General features: G+C 49.2%; 1 protein-coding gene across 1 annotated transcript in view; it reads right to left on the bottom strand.

Moving 5' to 3' along the window:
• Positions 1-13843: 13843 nt before the first annotated feature.
• Positions 13844-21193, bottom strand: part of TAX1BP1 (Tax1 binding protein 1) — a 38672-nt gene continuing 31322 nt past the window's right edge. Inside the window, exons 20-21 of the mRNA XM_078860427.1 lie at positions 16828-16880; positions 13844-15866 (exon numbers count right to left, since the gene is read on the bottom strand). Coding sequence (XP_078716553.1) covers positions 15659-15866; positions 16828-16880 — 261 coding nt within the window. The 3' untranslated portion in view covers positions 13844-15658. The remainder of the gene's footprint in view (positions 15867-16827; positions 16881-21193) is intronic.

Raw genomic sequence — 21193 nt, 5'->3', positions numbered from 1 at the left:
CTCGATACACTGCTGCCGTGATTGGAGGTTTATTGTCCACGGCGGCTTTCACCAATATTAAGATTGCAAATTAATTTGTTTTTTTATTTTTCCAGTTAAATCGTGCAGGTATAATGTCGATTCGAGAGATGTATCTTTCATCACCCGACAGAAACAAGTGGAGTCGCTACCTGGACAAACGTGCCAATGAATTATTTTTCAGCAAAACCATTTTTGGAAAAGCTAGCAAAAATTGGTAACGTTGTTTGACCAGAATCTGAATTTTTATTTATCCTGGAAAAATCCGATGAGCTATGAAGCTATTTTTCACAGATGTCCAGCAGTTCACAAATGCCCAGACCATACTGCACCACCACTGTTCAGTGCGGGTCAGTAATGAGACGTTGCCTGGATCTGGTTTTGATATCGCTCGGCAACTTTTGCTATCCGTGGGGCAGTGAATCGAACTCGTGTTGGCGGGCGGGCGACGGGGGATAGCTTCGTGTGCGATCCACAGCACATGCCGCTTACAGCACTTGCTCCAACATTCTCTGAAGGCTATAGAGGGGAGATCTTTGTCTTTGTGTATACACACACCGCTGGTAAATATGTGCAAACATTGGCGAGTGAAGAGGCAGCGTCAATGAATTACAGGCGCCACCTAAAATATGTAAGATGCGCGCTGGTGTACACATCTTGGGCACGCGGTGATTGTGAGGAGCAGGGTTGGCGGTGGTGGGGGGGGGTCTGGGAGCGCCTGGTGGCCTGTGGACGGGGGGGGGGGGGCTATTGGGAGGAGGATGATGAGGATAAGGGAGGGGGGGGTTATGTTGTAGTGGGTGATGGTGATGATGGTGGTGGTGGTGCGGTAGTGCAGCGGTTAGCGCGCTACGAACCCGGCCACCCGAGTTCGATTCGCGCTCACGACCACCAACACCAATAATGATTATCTGAACCGGTTCTGGTACCTCCCCTAGGTATACTCGGTGTCAAATGAGTACCCGCTGCGGTGTGTAAATACTCCCCCCCCCCCCACTAGGGAGACAAAGGCTGCCGGGCGTGGTGTTATCCACCCACCCCCTCGCGCGCCCCTCCGACCTGGACAAGCGCACGCGCGCAGCACTTGCTCCAACATCCTGCTGCAGGCTACACGGGAGATCTTTGCATGTTTCTGTTGAGTGCGAGTTGGTGGTGGTGGTGGGCTTTCGTGTGTCGCGTGCCGGTCGCGTGCCGGTGTCTCCCGCCCAAGAGTTGCTGCACCCCCCTCGTCTCGAGCGACTACGCCGCAAACAGCTTCTCGCGCGAGGCCGTCGGGAGTACAGAGGGGCATGCATACAAAGCGCTACGGGCTGCGGAGCTGGGATTTGGCTGGGGGGGGGGCAGAACTGCCCTCTCCCGTCTGATTTCCCCCGAGGCCCCGTGTACAGGGGAAGGGGAAGGAGGGAGTTATTGGGTGGGGCGGGGGATCCTATCCTTGGCCGGACGGAAGAGCCGAGTGATTTGCGAATGCAGCGCTGGGCCCGTGGCTTTGACACGCTCCTCCACCCTAATTGCCTCTCTAACAAACCCATCCCCATCCGCTCCTGGAAGCCTTCTCTGGCCCGCGTCTCCCTCCCTCCCCACACACATATACATATAGGCCTACACACACACATACAGCCGTACACACACACGCAGAGGTACAGACGCACACTCATATGCATACGGAGACAAAGATCCCCCGTGTAGCATTAACGGAAGGTTGGGGCAAGTGCTGTTAGGGAATACCTAGGATAGCCGGCACGGCACACGAGGGGGTGGGTGGCCAGCAGCACCACGCTCCACCGCCTTTGTCTCCCCAGTAGCGATGTTTACATACCGCGCCAGGTACTCATTTGATGATAACCGCTACACTAACTCCTCACATACACACACACGCAAAAATGCAGGCATACACGTACACATACAGACGCATCAGAGACGTACAAAGACACGCATACACACACATAAGCATGCACACTTTATCAGAGACGTTGATTTCCACGTAAATATGCACACACACACAGATATACATTGCAGACAATAATAAGTCAAATATCCCCCGTATAGATTGAACAGACGGTTGGGACAAGTGTTGTTAGCGGGCACCTAATGAAGGTCGGAACGGCACATGTGGGGGTGGGTGGCCAACACTACGCCCGGCCGCCTTTGTCTCCCCAGTGGCGATGTCTTTACACACCACACCAGGTACTAATTTAAAGTTGAGTCGACCTAGGGGAGGCCCCAGGACCGATTCAAATAATCGGCACTGGTTGTTGGCCGTGAGCGGGAATCGAACTCGGGTTTTGCCGGTTTTCGTAGCGCAGCGCAGTGCTCACCGCTACAACGACCGCCCCCCACTCGACCGCCCCCCACTCGATCGCACGCACCGACGCAACCCACCCGCACACGTGCGCTCCTCTCCCAGCGAGAGACTCTTAAACAACTCCCGTCCGCATGGAAAGTCCCAAGCCACCTCCTCCACACTCGCCCCCCCCCTCATCTCCCCGTCGTCCACAATGCTCGTCGTAAAGGCGGGATCAGGCTGGGCTCCAGTGTAATGAGCAGAGTTTGTGTGGAGGAGTCTCTTTTTTTGTAAGGTGGGCGGGAAGGGTGAGGGGCGGGGATGAGGAGGAGGAGTGGGTGGGGGGAGCGAAACTCTAATCTCTTAAGAAGTCGTCGTGTGAAATGCGTGCCGCTTGCTAAGTGAACCGCGCATCTGCGCTTTATACGAGGGACAGTCTTATTCGTGGGTTAAGGTCAGTTGTTTTTGTTGTGATCACAGTTGTATGTTCAAATTCTTTCGCATCGTACGCAACCAATCGTGATGATTGGTTGCTCAACACGAGTCCAAAAGCCCAAAACGCCAAGCGGCCAGCAGTAAACAGCACTATTGAAGGTGCAAGTTGATCAAAGTTGACATTTACTGTAACTTGAATTGAGCAAGTGGCCATGGGAAGGGATTCCAAAGTGGAGCAGTGCGAGGGAAGACGCAGAGAGAGAGAAGTGTTGTGACCTGCAGTGTGGTGAGCGAGTGGGTGGGCGAGTCGGTGAGTGAGTGACGAGTCCGTGAGTGGGTGAACGAGCGTGTGGTTGAGTGAGTGCCTGAGTGGGTTCGCGTGTTGTCGTGACCTGCCGTGTCGAGGATGCCTGGATGAGTCGGTGGGTGTGTGAATGAGTGGGTGCTTGAGTGAATGAGTGCATGAGTGAGTGGGTTAACCTGGTGTCGTGACCCGCAGTGCGGTGGTGGGTGGCTTCGTCGGTGAGTGTGTGAACGAGTGGGCGGTTGAGTGAGTGGGTTAGCGTGGTGTCGTGACCTGCAGGGTGGTCATTTAACTTAGCGCGGATGAGACGCAACGGACGGTGCTGTGACCTTTAACGGCCCTCACGTCCGGGTATAGGACACTGCAGAGCTACGTGTCAGTGCAGTACATTCCACTGTTGTGCTGTACTTCTACGCTCCCGCGGCGATGCTCCAATACCTCCACCGACCGGGGCACTGACCAGCATGGCGCAGTCAAGCGGCGGACAGCGACGTTAGCCCCGGCACGAGGGAGCGTACATGAACGAGCGGATGAGAACGAACTCGACGGGCTAAGCGATAGGGGCCGGAGTACCCTGCTGCCCTCTAAGCTCTCCCACTCGCTCCGTCTCCACGGGGGGCTAGGGGGAGATGGCGGTGGGAGGGGTGGGGGGGCGGAGGTGGTGGTGGAGGGGGGGGGCTACGCGAAGGGGTTAAGCGCGCGTCCCTTCGCGTGCGCGCGGGGGCTGTGACGAGCGCCGAGGCTCCTGGAAGAGCTCGAGCTCGCGCTCCCAGGGCTCTGATTAGGGCGCTGATGAACAGAATTTCTCATCTCATTAATATGCTGAAGCGGGCAAGCCGTAACGAGGAGCCAGCCGGGGGAGGGGTGCTGGGGATTGACGCGGGCCGGACGCCCCTCGCGAGTGGCGCTCGCTCGCTCGCCACTCGCTCTCCCGTCTGCGCCCCCTCCGTAACCCTCCCACCCCAACCCACCCACTCAGCCCCCGTCCATCCAAACCCTCTGCCCCGCCCGACTCTTCACACTCGTCAACCCATTTACTCCTCCCCTTCGTGAGTGTGCAAATTAAAGACGCAAGGACACCGCGGTGTGACTGTGGGCGCGCAACGCAAATGTGCGCTCCGCGTCGTGAACCGCCGTCGTCTGCAGGACTCACACGAGAACTCTCTCTCTATCGTCTCTCGCGTCTCTCTCGCTCCCGAGGCCCTCTCGTCGTGGCTGGCAGACCTCGACATTGGGCATCTAACTCCTGAACAAATTGTATTGCTACCATCACCCGCTAGAACAGAAGAGAATTCCTCTCCCGACCAAACCCCAAACCTCTTCAACAGCCAGGCCTGTGTCCTTCCCCCAACTCCTTCATCGCGTCTCTCCTCTCCTCTATAAATCATTCTCCCCCCCCACCACCACCCTACCACCGCCTCCACTTATCATCCCTTCCCTTCCTCCAAGACCCCTGGTAACACCTATCCAGGTCCGTGCCATCCTGCGTTTCGTGCCACGCGACAAGGTTTGTAACAATGATGCCCTCCTCCTCTTCCACGCTAAACGGCGAATAGGATGAATTGTGGCGATTCCGGGCGGTGAGTCGTGAAGATTTGCGACTCCCACCCCACCCTTCTTCCCCCCACGGGCCACGCGGTAGGTGACACATCAACAACGCTTTGATCGCTCCTGTGTCAGTGTTCATCATTGACTCTGTGCGTGCTCAGGAATCGCTTGAAATACAGCGGGTGAATGGTCACCCTGAACGTAAATTATTATTAGCATCACTATTGTGACCACCACCCTCCAACTACAACACCCGCCGTTCGCCACTGAGTCACGGTCGACGTCACAACGCCGATCGTGCCAGGCTAGGTGCACTTCTAAGGCCGTGTCGAATTGACTGGCCGTCACCGGACCCGAGCCAGGTGCTGTCAGTTCACTGATCGGGGTGGCTGGCGGATGCATCTCGCCGCACTACCCACGCGTGCGTTTGTGCGGCGGTTCGCTCACGTGCGTGACAAGCGTGCGAACTCAAGTTCGATTCCCCGGCACGCGGCTGACAACAGTGACAAAGCGATATCGGTGTCGGTCCTGGGCGTTTCTTAGATCGACTCGGCCTACATCAAAAGTAAAAACTGGTGCGATTAATTAAACATCGGCAGTGAGTGGGGAGACAAAGGTGGCTGTGCGTGATTCTGAGCGCACCAACTCCATCGCGTGCACGATGCACTCACGGGGTGCTCGCTTCACGGCAGCGACTCAACGTCTTGGCAAGGCTACGACGGAGATTCTGTATCCGTGTTTTCAAGTTTCAAGTTGTATTTATTAAGCATAGCCCTGTGAGCCATGCGGCTCTTGAGTCGGGTACAAGCGCAACAAACTAAATATGAACAGGGAACATCTTAAAGCGACGACGCGCATCAGAAACATCCTGGATAAACCAGCAAATCTTCCAGAAAAAAACCCCACCGTATTACAACGCTGTGTGCAAAAATCCCAGTGTGATGCAAGTCAAACATAAACAACCATAAGACAATTTAGATTAAAGTTATCAGGCCAACTCCGCAATTCCGCAAGAAACATGGCTTAACCGTATGTTTTCGAAATCACCAAAATAATGCTATAAGAACAATGTCACAACAGTAATCATAGGAACTGTGCATGATTCAAGTTGTGAATGCCGATGGAATTGCACGATAAACCCAGCCACGTGAGTTTCATGCTTGGCCATGGCTATCATAAGCTGTGAGAGTGATATCGAAATTATTACTGGGCTTCCCCGAGGTCGATTCAGCCTCACTGCATGGCTTTAGGCTGGAGGGGGTCTTTGTCTTTTACACGTTTACGCGGAGACAAAGATCCACCGCATAACCTTTAACGGTGCTGTTCGCGAGCACCACAGGTGTTGGCCAGCACCACGCTCTGCCGCCTTTGTCTCCCCGGCGGCGGCGATGTTTACACGTCACGCCAGGTAGGCATTGGAGTCGACCCAAGGGAAGGCCCAGGACCGGTTAAAAAATAATCGTCACCGGTGTTGGCCGTGAGCGGGTACAGGACTCGGACCTCCGGGTTGACAGCGCAGTGCGCTCACCGCTACACTACCGCCCGCTGCTGCTCTTCATACAGACAAAGACAAAGATCCCCCGTATAGCCTTAACAGACTGTAGGGGCAATTGCTGTTAGCGAGCATCTATTAAGGCCAGAACGGCACGCGAGGGGGTGGGTGTACAACACCACGTCCTCATACAGACACACACGTGGACAGACGGACACTGATTATTGTTGTCCCTTCCCTCCCTCGCACCTCCGATTAGCACGGTTGGCTACTTACGGTGCGAAATAAGTACAAACAAACTCTACTAACGTACGGACACGCAAAGGCAAAGGCCACCCGTATAGCCTTAGCAGACGCTTGGGGCAAGCGCTGGACACGCACACGCAAATAAAGACGCGCCTTCGTGAAAACCAAAACAATATATACAGCCTTGCCACTCACAATAACCTCTCTGCCTCCTCACCGCGGCTTGGGCTCCCTCTGCAGCCGGCGAAAAGCTGATTGGTATTCAGGCTTTAGCGGCCAAATCTCATGGTGCTTCGCAGTCTGACTTGACAAGGGATGGATATTTATGCCGGGACAAAGCCCTGATCTGATATATGGGGCAGAATTTATCACGATGTCTTATCCGTGATGTCGTGTGTTCACTAGCGTGTGTTCAAAACGACTACCCCCCCCCCCGCCGCTACCCCCCCCCCCACATTTTACAACACACGAATTGAGAAGAGGGGGGTGGCATTATCACGCACGTACGGGGGTGGCTGTGGTGGCTGTGCGAGGGCTTTTTAGCTGCTGTGATCCAGAGGTTCGGTTCGATCTCCCGGTGCGGCGTTTGCAACAAATAGTGGCGTTCCTTCATCCCCCCCCGTCCCGCCACCACCCACCACCCATCACTCCCACCGCGATCTCTGTCCACCGAGGAGTATAAATGGGTTGCAGTTGGTCGGTCGGCAGGGTCGCGTGCGGTGGGGTAAGGTGCGGGCACTCCCAACCTCTATCAAGCAACCTCTCATCGTCTGGTTCCGACTCGTGGGGACCCATTCCGCCAGCAGTTGCGGGAGCATGGAATTGGGGGAGCACGGAATTGGCAGGGCTGTTAGCTCCCCGCAAGCTGAAGAAGCACGCGGAGCGAAACGTCGGGGCAGGCAACTTGCAGAACACCACGTGGTACAAACCGACAACGCAACGGAGCGCTGTTCAGCAGCGCGATTGCTTTGTTGCGTTTAGCTTGTCCTTCCCCCGCACCTCCGATGAGCACGGTTGGCTACGTACGGTGCGACAGAAGTTAAACACACGTACATAAAATACATTGCGGCGTGGCGAGGGAGGCGGAGACGTCACGATTGTGAAGCACTTCGTGGCGCTTAACAGTCGTTTTATTATCGCGATTCGCGCGGGGCCCGTGGTGGCATTACGGACCGAATGTCTCCGCTCCTCCGCCGGTGGGTGTCGTCGCTTCGTAGCCGCGGCGACGGCGGCGGCGACGACTCGGGAGCCCTGGGTGGGATTGGCTGCGGCGCTGGTATTTACGGCGTCAAGAGGAGGAAGGAATGGTGAGGATTTAAAGAGTGGGTTTATGGCCCGCTGTAAAAAAAATCAAACCTGATTTGCCTTTATGGTTGTAAATCTGACCCCCCCGCCCGCCCTGGCTGGAGCGCGTGTTTCTCGGTGCGTGCTACGAGCACGTGTTTTGCTTGTCGACTCCATCACGTTTGTGAAATACATAAATTCCACAGCCCCCGGCCCCTGCAGGGATTCCTACCTCAGTAAAATAGTGGAGTAGGCGCGTGACTCGTATCCACAGCCATAGCGAGATGTGTACTGGATGTGGTGTGCCGGATCGGAGACCAGGCTGAAATTAAGCCCTCCTGTATGTCCTTGATCATTATTGGACTGATTGCAGCGTGAAAGAATATTCTAATTACATGACATCTATTTGTGCGAATTGTGTTTTTAAATAATATTGATGACGCATTTGACTTGGTTTTAATGAGGATGTATAAGGCCAAATTCTGACCGCAGTTGCTGCATGCGCTCTGGAGACCGTGGAGTTTTCTGAAAAGTTCAGAGGGCTCCCACACGAGATTGCATTTATCTGTCTCTTTCGGTGTCTCTGTGTCCATTTTAGATATTGTATCTCTGCATCGCAGAGACACAATGTCGAACTTCTTTAGCACCGTACATAGCCAACCGTGCGAATCGGAGGTGGGTGTCCTTCTTAGCGTCTCTCTCTCTGTGCCTGTCTCTCTTTGTGTCTCTGTGTCTATCTTTGTGTGTTTGCGTTGATATAGAAACACGAGGTAGGGGTGCATCTGCTACCGCCCCCACCACCCCTAACTTTTGAAAGTTGCGGTGTGGGGGGGGGCAGGTCGTATGCTGTAGCCACTCGATAGTCTTAAGAGGCCTTATTGACAATCTACCCATCTCAACCCAACTTAAAGCCCATCTACACTGGCGCCCTCCCTGTACATCCTTGGAAACCTCAACGCATTCGTCAATAACACTGGCCCTTCTACAGGGCACATCAATGATGCATGATTTATGTGCTGTGACGAAGAGCCATTGCCTCCAAAAACGTCACGTATTATTATTATTAATCTATGATTGTACACCACTGGCAACGCAACAATGTCACCAACACAGTGTGCACATTGTGAGTCTCTCTTCACGGGGAGGATTACACTTGGGCTTGTTTGTGTCTTCCGGTTTTTTTATTATTACATTGCGTTGTATGAGTTTTGTAACCCGGGTCACACTCTGGTCAGTCAGACCAATCCTGCTCCATGGAGTTCACACCTGGTTGAACAAACAAACGTGAACTTTAGGCCATAAAATTTTTGATAGATTAAAACAAAACGAGCGAACAACAAAAAACATCATTGCGTAAAGTAACACGAATCTTGGAATTCCCGGAGAAAACCCTCGCGCGCATGCGAAGGGCAAAGAGAACAAACGGTTCGCGTCAGTGGCTGCGAGCGTGCGCAGCTGTGAGTGGGACTCTGCTGTTGCTGCTGCTGCTGCTTCTTGTCGGGAAGAGCATGATTGCGGGTATTGATGCGTTATTTGCAATCCCGTTCGCTGTGGGACTGGAGCTCTTATCTGTATTCCGACCTTGCGGCCAGCAGAGGGTTAGGGCGAGGGGGGAGAGAGAGTGAGAGAGAGGGAGAGAGTGAGAGAGACAGGGGAGGGAGAGAGGGAGAGCGAAAGGAGGGGGCTGGGACGGAGGCAGTCTGAGGAGGCTGGGAGACCTGTCAAACACATCAGCACTTTTCCTTCTGTGAGTTCCCCACGGCCGGGATTTGGAGGCGAACCATCTGCGCTGTCCACTCTGCTCGGAGCCTTGCCCCCCCCCACCACCCCCATCCCTCCACCCCAACTCCTCCACTCACCACCGGTCCTCTCAATGCCCGCGCCAAGCAGGGGCTAAGCGGGCACGGGGTTATGCCCCCCCCCTCCCCGTGTGGCGGAAACGCCTCGTGAATGTTGGATGATGCAGCCCTCCGCGTGCCCTAACCGTGAAGAAGACGGGCACATCTGTCCGCACAGATAACCCGCGGCAGAACGGCGTCGTTTTCTCACGACATTCTTCTTCATCATCGTCGTCAGCCATGATCTATCCACTGCCGGATGAAGGCATCCTTGCGAGATGTTGTTATATCTCGCGGTCGTGCGATGCGAGCTGATCTCATTGTTCCGTCTCTGCGGTGGCTGTCCTCGCGGGCTACGTGTGCCCTTGCTTGTCTGGCACTCTGTTGCAGTGGTGGACAAGCACAAATAATAATAATAATAGGCGACGTGATTTGCACAAGCCCACTCACTTTTCTTAACATTCAAAATTATGTCTTTAATCTGCGTGTGTTCTATAATCCATTAGAGATTAGGTGTACGGCTTGTCAAAACATAAACATCCCAGCAGGTGCCATTTCTCACTCAATATATACAACATTGCGCTTATGCATCAATTCGTCAATGTATTGTTGATTCTTAATCTCACAATACAAGCATCATATGAACTCGTGTGCGTGTTGTTGTCATGGATTCAGATGCGCCTGTGTAGTCAAGAGTGGCTGCTGTATTCACCTGTACTCATAAAAACAAGAAGAATCTATCCTTAATCTAATCGTGATTCTGAATGTTGACCATTAATCGAATTGCTAGCGCGGTGGATGGGGAGTTGTTCCACCTAATATTACATTTATTTGTTCAATGAAGCGCATCAGGGAGCCTTTAATACTTGGCAAATGAGAGCCCGTTGAGATTCATTCTCGGGTGATCTGTCTGCTGAGATGATCCCTTTTAACAAGATGAATGTGGAGTGCCTAATTAAGTGAAGACACTTATTATAATTACATAAATTAGCTGTGGATAATTAAACATTTCTGGGAGTTTGGGCTGCAACCCGGCACAATGGCCTACGCTTGCCAAAGATGTCACAGGTCAGAGGATTATGAGGCATGGAGTGTGAATATTACCGGATAAGGATTGGGGACAGAGTGACAGAATTACAGAAGGGGCTCGCGAGTGGGTTAAGGTGGGGGGGGGGGGGGTTCTACAAGGGATACGGTTATGCTAATAACGGTTAGCTATTTAACAATACGATTCCATCTATTTGTCGACCAAAAATATTACCGAGTTTCAAGATCCCCTCTTTCAAGAGGGTCCTGATTTTGGATGTCAGCGCAATTGCTTTGAATTGAGTGTTTTGTATGGTCGGAGGGAAATTGGCGTATCCGGGGAGAAGAAAAATCGCACCTTGCGTCGGAGGGGATAATACTCAACGCTCCGTATAACAATATTGCTATATCGTGCTGGTGCATATACACGGACAGAAACTAAACCCACTCGTCAACAACACTGCACTGAAGAGAAATAAAATAATCGGTGACTATTTGAGCAATGGATCTTCTTCACTGCTACGAAGAAGGGCCAATCCCATAAACACCACCACTCAGTGGCGGCTCCTGCAAAATCTCTCAGGGGGGGGCAAATGTCTCGATGATTGATAAGGAAAAGGTCCACCCATGCAATGGATAAATTAACAGCTTAAGCATGTAAAGGCAACTTCTTTAATATTAATGAAAAATAAAGTGACTTACAATACATCTTGTTTGTTTCTATACTCACTATTAATATACAATCCACTCAAGTTTCTTTTATTAAAGATTCCACTAGGTGGCGACAAATTATATTGTTGGATGAAACGTGCTTACGTATGATGACGTAAGCACGTTAGGGCGAGCCCTCCCGGAAGCCATAGAGAATGCATTGCAGCGCCCCCGTTCGAAAAAAAACATCTTTGAATGTAAGTCTATGGGGCCACTCGGGGCGATTCTCAGCCGGAGTGAAATCGCCCAAAAAGAGGCGGTACTCCACAGAACGTGACATGACGCTGATTGGACTATATCCAGAGGCACAGTGACGGCTAGCGTGACTCTGTGGTTGAATGACATTGGTGGTGCGTCGTCCAATCGCCCTAATGAAGAAACCGCCCCTGCCACCACTCATTATGTATACTTGATTTGACGTTATTGTGACTGCAGGAATCCATGCTCCTTGGTTCTTTCGGTAAAGTCACGTAGGTATAAATGTTTTAATAATAAAATACGACGTTTCGATCGCAACACAAGCAATCGTCAACAGGTAGAAAGATACAGCCGTAGAACTGCTGAACAAGCTGAACAAGCAGTTCTACGGCTGTATCTTTCTACCTGATGACGATTGCTTGTGTTGCGATCGAAACTTCGTAATTTATAATAAAAAATTATACCGACGTGACTTTCCTGAAAGAACCAAAGAGTATTATGGATACCGTTAATATATATGTGGTGAGTCCGTGCGTAGCAGGTTTTTTGTTTTTACACAACGTGTTGTCGCGACAACAGAGTTATTATATTTGAGGGGAATACTTTTCGAAGAACGTGGAATGCGCGCCATCATAAGGCGGTTTCTGAGCGGTCGGTGACAAACGACTCTCTTGAGTTGCGAGGCTGAGAGTGGCACAGCGATCCAGTCCACGGAATCAAAGAGTACGCGTCGGCGTATCGTCATCTCGGTTCTGTATTCCGCCGTGGGATGACTGCAGGCCGAGTTAACAATGCACACGCGGTTCAGTAACTCGGTAAATCCCTTGCTTGACGCGGCACTTTTCAGGCACGCGTTTACCGCGATCAACGAGGGCTTAACGAAACATTGTCGTGACTGCCGAGTCTGGACCAGATGGGTTAGCGCACCGATTTTCCGTGCTGCCATCTGCTGGCCACCCCGTAGCACAGCGGGGTTGCGAGTGTCGTGCGTCGTGCGTGATGGCACCAAAAAACACCCTTGCCCGATGAAGCATTCAATCACCGGGGCGATATTCTCCGCCGTTGTTTTGCCGCTCGAGTTCCTTGAGCTTTGGAGATATTTCGCGCGCAGGAGGTGGTCCATACTCTTTGGCTTTATCGGTAAAGTCACGAAGGTGAAAACTAAATAAAAAATTTAATTTTATTAAATTTTGCTTTCACCTACGTGACTTTACCGAAAAAATCCTTGCAGTCACGAAAACTTCAAATCTAGGAAGTGGTTCGTTCGGCATTGCCACGCGTGGTGCGGTTCGCGCGTCCGTCCGGGCCATCGTGGAAAGAGTAGGCCAAAGTATCCTCGACGGGCTCCGAGAGCTCCCCGTGGCCGAGGCCGTTCCAGCAGATGGTGTGGAGCGAGCCAGAGGCATTGCAGGGTCTTGCGCCTCCGACGTTTCACGCGCCCTGGGATTCCTCGGCCAGGAATCACAGGGCGCGCTGTTCGGCGAGCAACGTCGCCACAGCGAGCGGGGCCCGGCTGCTTTACGGAGCGCGCGGAGGCAAAAGCGTTGCTCGTTGGCTCCACACCCGCGCCCACGAAACAAAGCGAGTAACAAACCCCCGGACACGCGCGAATGATGACTGAACCGAACGAGATGAGCAGACGAAACACACACAGAGAGAAAGAAAAAAAATATACCACATCGCTAAGATATAATTCATAAATCAGCAATCGAAGAGGAGCAAACGGTTTTTTTTTTTTGCCGTTCACATAATAAAGGCAATAAGGAGCGCGGGAAGGAATAAAAGGCTGGCGCGGTTAGTTAATGTGACTGACGGGGCGGCTTTACAGAGCAGCGTGACGAGGGAGCCTCTCTCTCGCACGGCGCCCTCAAATGCGAAAGCATCTCATTTAGTGTAGCGCTGTAGCGACCTGATTGGCGAGTGTTATTTTGAGGTTGGCGGTTTAAGGCGCGCCGTGTATAAATGAGAGGGGCTGGTAATTTCCCCCGCACGCCCATCAGCTCTGACAGCTCCTGACAGGCGCCTCTGTGGACGCGGCTTCCTCGAGCCCGGGCAGACAACAGCGAGGGGCGTCCAAACGCCTCGGCAATCAGACGAGGCGGGCGGGTGACTGCACGAGCGGCGAGGGGAGGAGGATGACGGGGGGGAGATTGTGTGGGGGTGCGGGTAGGTGGCTGCTCGTGGTGGTGTGGGAAAGACTGGACGACAATTGCAAGAGGCTAATGAACAATATCAGAAACTGCGTATTACCCTAAAGTGCATGTGGCCTTGTAAATTAGTTTCGCATCTATATTCAAAACGAGCAGAATGTACCGGGGGTTTTGTACCTGTGGATGACAATAATAGGGCTGCGGATATTTGCATAACATTGAATTCTGGTGTTTGGTGAATAATTATACCAAGCTGTGGATTTTTTTCTTTTATATGAATATGAAATGTTCAACAAGGCAAAGTCACAGGATGTATCTTGTCAATGTCGTTTATTATTTTTGTTGTTACATTTGGTTATGATTTAAAGTGACGAAACAAATATGGTAAATAGTGTGAGTTTTAAACCACGCGAAAGATGGAAACTCGTATATTGAACCAACGAAAAACAAAACCCACTGTTGATTTAACCACGTTAACAAACTTGTATATACGATGTTGATCAACTTACCCCGTGCAGATTCAACATATATGCGAATTGCTAAATAAAAGTCCCCAGCTTTTGATTTGTCTCAGAGGTCTAATTGCAAAGCTTAGCTATATTACCAGAATAATCACAGGCAATGGGTTAACAAACAAATTGCTCACCTACTTAACGGCACAAATACGTGGGAATTATCGAAAGGTGAACCGATGTGATTAACCAACATGTCACAAAATGAATAGGATACCAAAGAAAAAAAATCTGTGGAATATAAGTGGAAATTAATAATTGTGTAAATGTTTACTTATAAATTTCGTGACTGCAGGAATTTATATTATTGGTTCTTTCGGTAAAGTCACATAGACAGAAAATAAAAAATAAATGTATTTTAATTGAAGACAGAAGCTTGTGTTGCCTCCGAAACGTCGTGATTTAATTGAGTTGTTTTTTTATTTAATTTTTTACCTACGTGACTTTACCGAAAAAAACAGAGTATGAATCCTTGCAGTCACGAAAACTTCAAATCTAGAATTATTTTAATTGTATTTTCTATTTTCTATTCATCATTGTATGTTTCTAGCCGTGACAATATCGATCTTCAAAATGGTCACCGACTCAAGAGACTGGAAGAAAATTCTTAAGAACGCACAAAACAAGCATGGAGAGGTTTGCACACTTCGAAATAAACTCTGATAAAGGAGAACACCTTAAAGGAGAACACCTTAAAGGTGAACACCTCGATCAGAGAACATGCACAAGAAATGAACATCACATTTGAAAGGAAACCAAGTGGTCTTGGACAGGACACACAGCTGACGGCGTGCCAATGGTCAATGATCACGGAAGGCGGCAGAGCGGCAGTCAAACCGAACAATGCGCTCCAAGCGCACGTCCACCGTGGACATGAAGTGGTGAGATTGGCTCTTGCGCAGGAAGCTTTATAGATAATTGAATCGCAACCGCGATGGTGACGATTTGGGCAGGCGTTCATCGAGCTGTGGGATGACTGATAACGCCGATAATGCCGCACGGAGGCATTTCCCCGTTCACGTGCAGGAAGTGCGAAAGCATTTTCATAGTTTTTGTTGCGCATGATATAGTATTATTTGAGAAATGTACAGATTAGTTTTATGATCCGTAGTAATTCTATATGTCATTTGGAAAGCTGTTAACAATATAGGAAACATACTTGTGATTGTAGGAAAATATTTGTGTACGTGTTTATTGGTTGTCGTATATTCCGAGCAAAAAAATTACTTGGCTAGTTTCTCAGCACAAGATAAAATGTGCGGCTAAGGCATCGCTGACTACGCCCGTCGGTTGGTGATGTCTACTTTTTAACAACTCTCAAGTTGGTGACATTGGAAGTGTCTGTGACACTTCGGCTGTGTGTGTAGATATACGTGTGGCTGTGCAAAGGCTGTGGAAATCTTATGCAGGTTAAATGCCAAGGTGCCTCGTTAAAACCACTCCGTATCATCAGGCACGCCTACATAAGCCAGATATTCTATGGCAGAGCAGAGACCTATTTAGGGGTTATTATAGGAATATCTAAAAAGGAAAAACTCATTCAGAATATGGGCTAATGGATTCGTAAGACGTAGCGAGGTCAGAGACTTTATCTGAAATTGCTCCATAGCTCTTAAAATATGGTATCATCTGGGTGCACACGCCCGTCATCCAAGTGGCTCTGGACGTGCTCCTCAAACTTCTGCTGATCCATGTCTGGTGGATACTGGTTCTTGCACAAGGGGCACTCCTTCCAGTGGCTCTGCACGTGCTCTTCAAAGTCCCCCTGGTCGTATTCTGGTGGGAAGTTGATTTCGCAGATGGGACAACGCTTTCTCATCCTGCACACCAGCGCACACACACACACGAGGCCACAGCAGGGCACAGGTGAGAACGCAAAAGAATTGGCAATATTTGTACAAGTGCAGAGCTTTTTTTCGACTCATTGTTGGATGGCATCCCCTCGTGCGTTGCGAATTATGGAGGGGGGGGGGGTTGTTTTAATCATACCTTTACCGAGCATGTTAGTGTGGACTGGTGAAGACAGGGAGAATATGTGGGAGCACAGAAGTACAGTGCCACAATGTATTTTGCCAGACTGCGCACCACATGACCCTCGCCAGCCTGAGATGCATGGTGGAGGTCGCCCATCCAAGCACTATCGATGCTCAACCCGAGTTAGTTTCCGAGATCTGATGGCATCGTGTGCATCCTCCACGACTTTGTCAAAGGCAATATATTTTGCATGACAATTACACAACTGTATACATTCATTGTTACAGAAAAAACACAATGTGACTGCACTTGGGGTGGTGTAACAGTATAGATGTCCATCATCTCTGCCCTGTTCATCTGCTCGAAAGGGTCATTGCAAAAAACGTCAGCCACCTATATATACTTTTTAACATTGTGTAAATGAAGACTGATGATTAACATCATTAGACATTACCTAAAAGTACACTTCATCATGTAATTAATTGTCTATAAAACTGGATGATCACAAAATAACATGTTTGGTCGATTCCTAAATGACTGGTTCAGTGTGAACAGTTTTATTACAATTATACCCAGGAAAGCGTCAGAATTTAAATACTCCGTTTTCCAGGGGGGGGGGGGGGGTCCCACAGCATTGGGATGTTTGGCCAACACACATTAAAAAAATTGCCATGGGAGGAAACCGGAGAACCCATGCAGAACGGTGAGAGAACATATTAAATCCATCAAGGCTTTATAGACACTGTCCTGTAACCGGATGTTACAATAATTCTGTGTATAAGTAATTTTTAAAAAATCACCACTTACGTTTCGAATGAAAGGGATTCCGGCTCCTGCTGCAGTTGATTTCCGTCAACATTCTGAAGGGTGCCACACAGACGAACATTAAAAGCCCAGCTTATGCAACACCTCAATAAAGAATTGTGATTCCCAGAAGTGATGCACACGTAAAGTCGTTCATTATTATGGCAACTCAATATATGGAATTTCGCAATCACGTTACTTACAAATTAGAGAACTAATTCCATATACGATACGTTAAAATAAACATTTACGGAATTTTTTATATTTATATATTTTTTTTAGGGGGGGGGGTACACAATCCATTTGTCCTCCAGGTGGTTTTCAAGGAATGCTTTTCAGGCGATACCGCAGATTTCGTGCCACAGCCCAAGCAAGCTTAGCTTCATATGGTTCGGGCCTTTGCGTTGACCACACCTGGTAGGGTACTGTGCAGGGAATCGCCCGTTTTCAATGTAGTTGATTCGGTAAAAAGTAAGTCAACATGTCTGGAAAGAGGCCACTTGAGTGCAAGTGATAGTAATGGCACTCAATGTGATCACCACGGTTTATAATAAGTACTGTACAGTGTTTTCATTTCGAGACTTATTTTGGGTATAATTAGTATAATTTCATCATGAGTTTATTGATTTTTACATAAAATGTGCTTACAAAAGGTTTGCTGCATTCTGACGTGCGATTTTATTATGTCTTGTGGCCGATTTTTTTTCCATATCCTAACGCATTTACAATTATTTATCTGGAAGCCAATGGGAAAATAGGGTTCGATAAACGGAATTTCGCTTTAGGGACACCTTTTCAGGAATGTATCCATTCCGTATATTGAGAGATGATGCCCGTACTGTATCGAATATAACATTTGCATGCAGCACACAATTCTACAGAAATTACCACCACCGAAACAAAACACTGCAAGGTCTTATGAAATTAAATAATGTCGACAAAGCAAAAAGATCAGAACAATTCTTTGTAAGCATTTTACATCAACGTAACTGCAACAGATCGAGAAATAGCTTCTAATTTATAAATGCTATCCATAATGCAAAAGAGACAGGTAATAATTAAACCACTTTGTCACAAGGAAGTTGCCGTTTGCAGTACACGGTGTTTTCTCTAACAGAGTTCATGCGCAGAGAGGTGCCCCGATGGGAGACAATTACTCTCGCACTGAAAGCTAATTAAAGGCTGAATGTGTCCCTCGGGAGTCTTTCACGGCTGCAAGCTCGCTCCCAGAATGGGTGCTGCCTACCATTTCACATTACCCACAAACAGCTTCTGTTTATTTTTTGTTGTTTGACACATAGTGAGGATAAAAACCATCAGGGTGGTTGATAGCCTGTATGATCCAAAATCCCATCTTCTCTGCCACAAAAACAGCAATCTCGGATATCAATCTCTGCAATGCGGATCGAAGAGGCTGTGCCATTCCTTGGGCCATGATGGATCTTTTATCCTTTAGCCTTGTAATCAGAGCGCTCATCGCTTCTGAAGATCGCACCCTCCCTGGATAAGAGTCTTGCTGTTGATCTTTCACTTACGGGAGGACACTTAGGCAAGAAAGTAATCTGTCACGAGAGCCTAAACGGCACGCCAGGGATCACTTTACTTCCAGATGAACTGCTCTTCACTGCCGCTCACCAAAACTTGATTCCCGTAATAGGGAATTGAGCAGGGTTTGCAGCAGGGGTCCGTGGAAATGTTCTTTCAGCCAATGTGCAGTCAAGGAGGCTGTCTCAGTGATAATGCCTACTGAATCGAATTCTTAATAGCTAAACTGACAAGCTGGCCCACGATGGAAAAAAAAGCTCACGTGACACCGTAAAGACAAACAGTGGTAGGCAGGACAATATAAGACGGATGATGGCTTCAGTGCAACACTGCGAGGTCGGGGAAACATTTTCAAAATCACTTTCGCGGGTCGCGATGTTTTTTTGTGTGTGTTGCGAACCGTCGTATTACAGACGCCACAAGCACCCAATTACCGGCGCCATCTCCAAGCTCGTTTACCTCCAAACGCAATTCAACACGTTGCATAAAATATCAACCTAGTTTACATTTTGCAACCGGGTTTTTGCTATTAACGATATCACCATCCGTTCGGTTAAACGTGGCTAGCGAGCAGCCCCTAATAGAAAAAATAAATTTCAACAAAGCATCAGATGCAAAATTCTGTAGGAAATACATTTCAAAGCCAATCATAAAATCCTCACCGCAACTGGGGGGGGGGGGGGGAGGCTCTTATGACCTGCGGAAAGCACAGAAGGCCTAACCAGCCCGAGACACGGGGAGGTTATCGCTGTATTGATGAAGGCTGGAGAGGGGGCCTCCAGCTGACAGGTTCAGCGTCAGTCTCTCTCCTGCCGCGTGACAGAGGCCAGTGGACCATGGCCGGTGCTGTCAGCGGCCCAGGCTGGATGCTCCCTCCCCTTAAACGACCGCTGATTGACCGTAACGAGGCAGCGGGCTGACATCGGCTGAGGAGACAGCCATCACTCATGCCGATTTGTCTGCAAACCCTCTCCGCCCCCCCCCCCAAGCATAACCCCCCCTTCTCCATCGCCCTACCACCCAGGTCACCGACGCCCAACGCGGGCTGTCATCTGACCACTCTTCGTTCTCCCCCCCCACCCCGGCACAAATCATACGCGCACACATTTGAGCGCATTTCTCTTCTCGTGCCACTTAAGAGCTGCGGATGCAGCTACAGAGAAAAGAGGCGAGACGTTCTGGGGTTGGGTGGCTCGGAAAATCTCAATTCGGTAGTAAACCATCAAACGGGCCAATTAAACGTAGATGATTTGGAGCGGGTGATGGCCAGCCATTCCGTTTGAAAGCATGGCGTTGGACTGCCAATGCTGCACTCTAAACTGCCACAACCAACAAAGCGTTGGCTTGAAAGGGGCGGGGGGACACAGGCCAAGGGCAAACAAATAGCTATCAAAAACACGATTGCGAAGAGAGCTTCGGTACAATACCTGCAAAATGCTTGTAGCTGACATCCTCATTTTTGTAATTTGTAATTGTAATTTGTAATTTTTTTGCAAATGAGCCACATGAGAAATATCACAAGCAGATGGCGAATGAAGAAATAAATAGCGCCCTTTCTTCTTTTAATCAAGGATCACTGTCAGCACATCCCTGCAAATGATGCTCAGCTGGATCTGTTTTCAACAGCTGTTATGTGCCAGCACGCTATTTATATATGCTGTGCAGATGCAGATGAGACCATTACATCTGATATTGTTTGTTGCGATTACATCACAGTATGCAAACATGCAAGGCACTTAACTAGCAACAATTATTTTATGAGGGATGCATTATTTTGGGGGTTTAAGTAGTCGAATTGGCCGATGGCAAGTATTGCCTACAAATAAAAAAAAATCTGAAAAAAATAACCAATTTAAAGCAGCTTAACTGTGTCCAATGGCAAAACTTTATAATTTATGCACCACGGTATCGGCAGCAGTTCAATTAATGCCTCCTAACTAATAGCGTTACTCATCTGTTAAACATAGCAGAATTCTACAAGAGCGCAGAGGGTAATAAATGACACCAATACGCGTATTCCTAATAGCATATCACACATTAAAATGCTGGACGTAAAATAGCCCTGGAGGATATATCGGAGGATTAACACACTCTGCAATAAACCGACCTTTATCTTTATTGACAAGCGTGCTGCATGTGGATTAATCAGAAATGCATTACAGAGAGTCAATGTGGCAACCCCTTTAGAGGATTTAAAGTGCCGTTTCTTGCTGTGCGGCTCTCCCCTAATCCGCGCAATCCCCACCTAACGGCAGACAAATAACGAGGCATGGGCCCTGTCCGAAGGGACGTCAATAAACAACTTATTAGCGCAAGAGAGAGCTGGCAGCCCAATTACTGAGCGAGCGGGGTTGGGCAGGAAGCGGCAAGGGATGCTCCATTCCCTTATCCTACAGCCGGGGCAGAGGCCACGCAGTTCAAGCCAGCCCCTCCATCAAATAAAAAATATGATATTCATCAAACAAGGCCTGCCCCCCACTACAGCAAAGCGCTCCGGGGTAAGACGCCCGTAAAAAAAAAAAAGCGCGCTATTAGCATATTGCCTAACGGAGTATGACCACGAACGTAACTTAAATTTTTCTGCGATAATTCAGCGACGGGCGTCTCTTCCAAAATAACAATTGTGCGCAAAATATAGAGTGTGTACTAAATTAATGTGCTATTTGTAAAAAAAAAATGAGGGGAGAAAAAACAAGTCCCAAAACACTGAATGTGGCGGCGAACCATTTTTTTTGCTTGAGCAAGACAAAATGAAAATAGCATATTTCCAATTTGTTACATATAAATAGCCTAAACGTGAAGCCTGTTTGGCGAAATTACGATA

The sequence above is a fragment of the Lampetra fluviatilis genome, chromosome 10 (assembly GCF_964198595.1).
Source record: "Lampetra fluviatilis chromosome 10, kcLamFluv1.1, whole genome shotgun sequence".
Taxonomy (NCBI): Eukaryota; Metazoa; Chordata; class Hyperoartia; order Petromyzontiformes; family Petromyzontidae; genus Lampetra; species Lampetra fluviatilis.
This window is presented reverse-complemented; position numbering and strand designations above follow the sequence as displayed.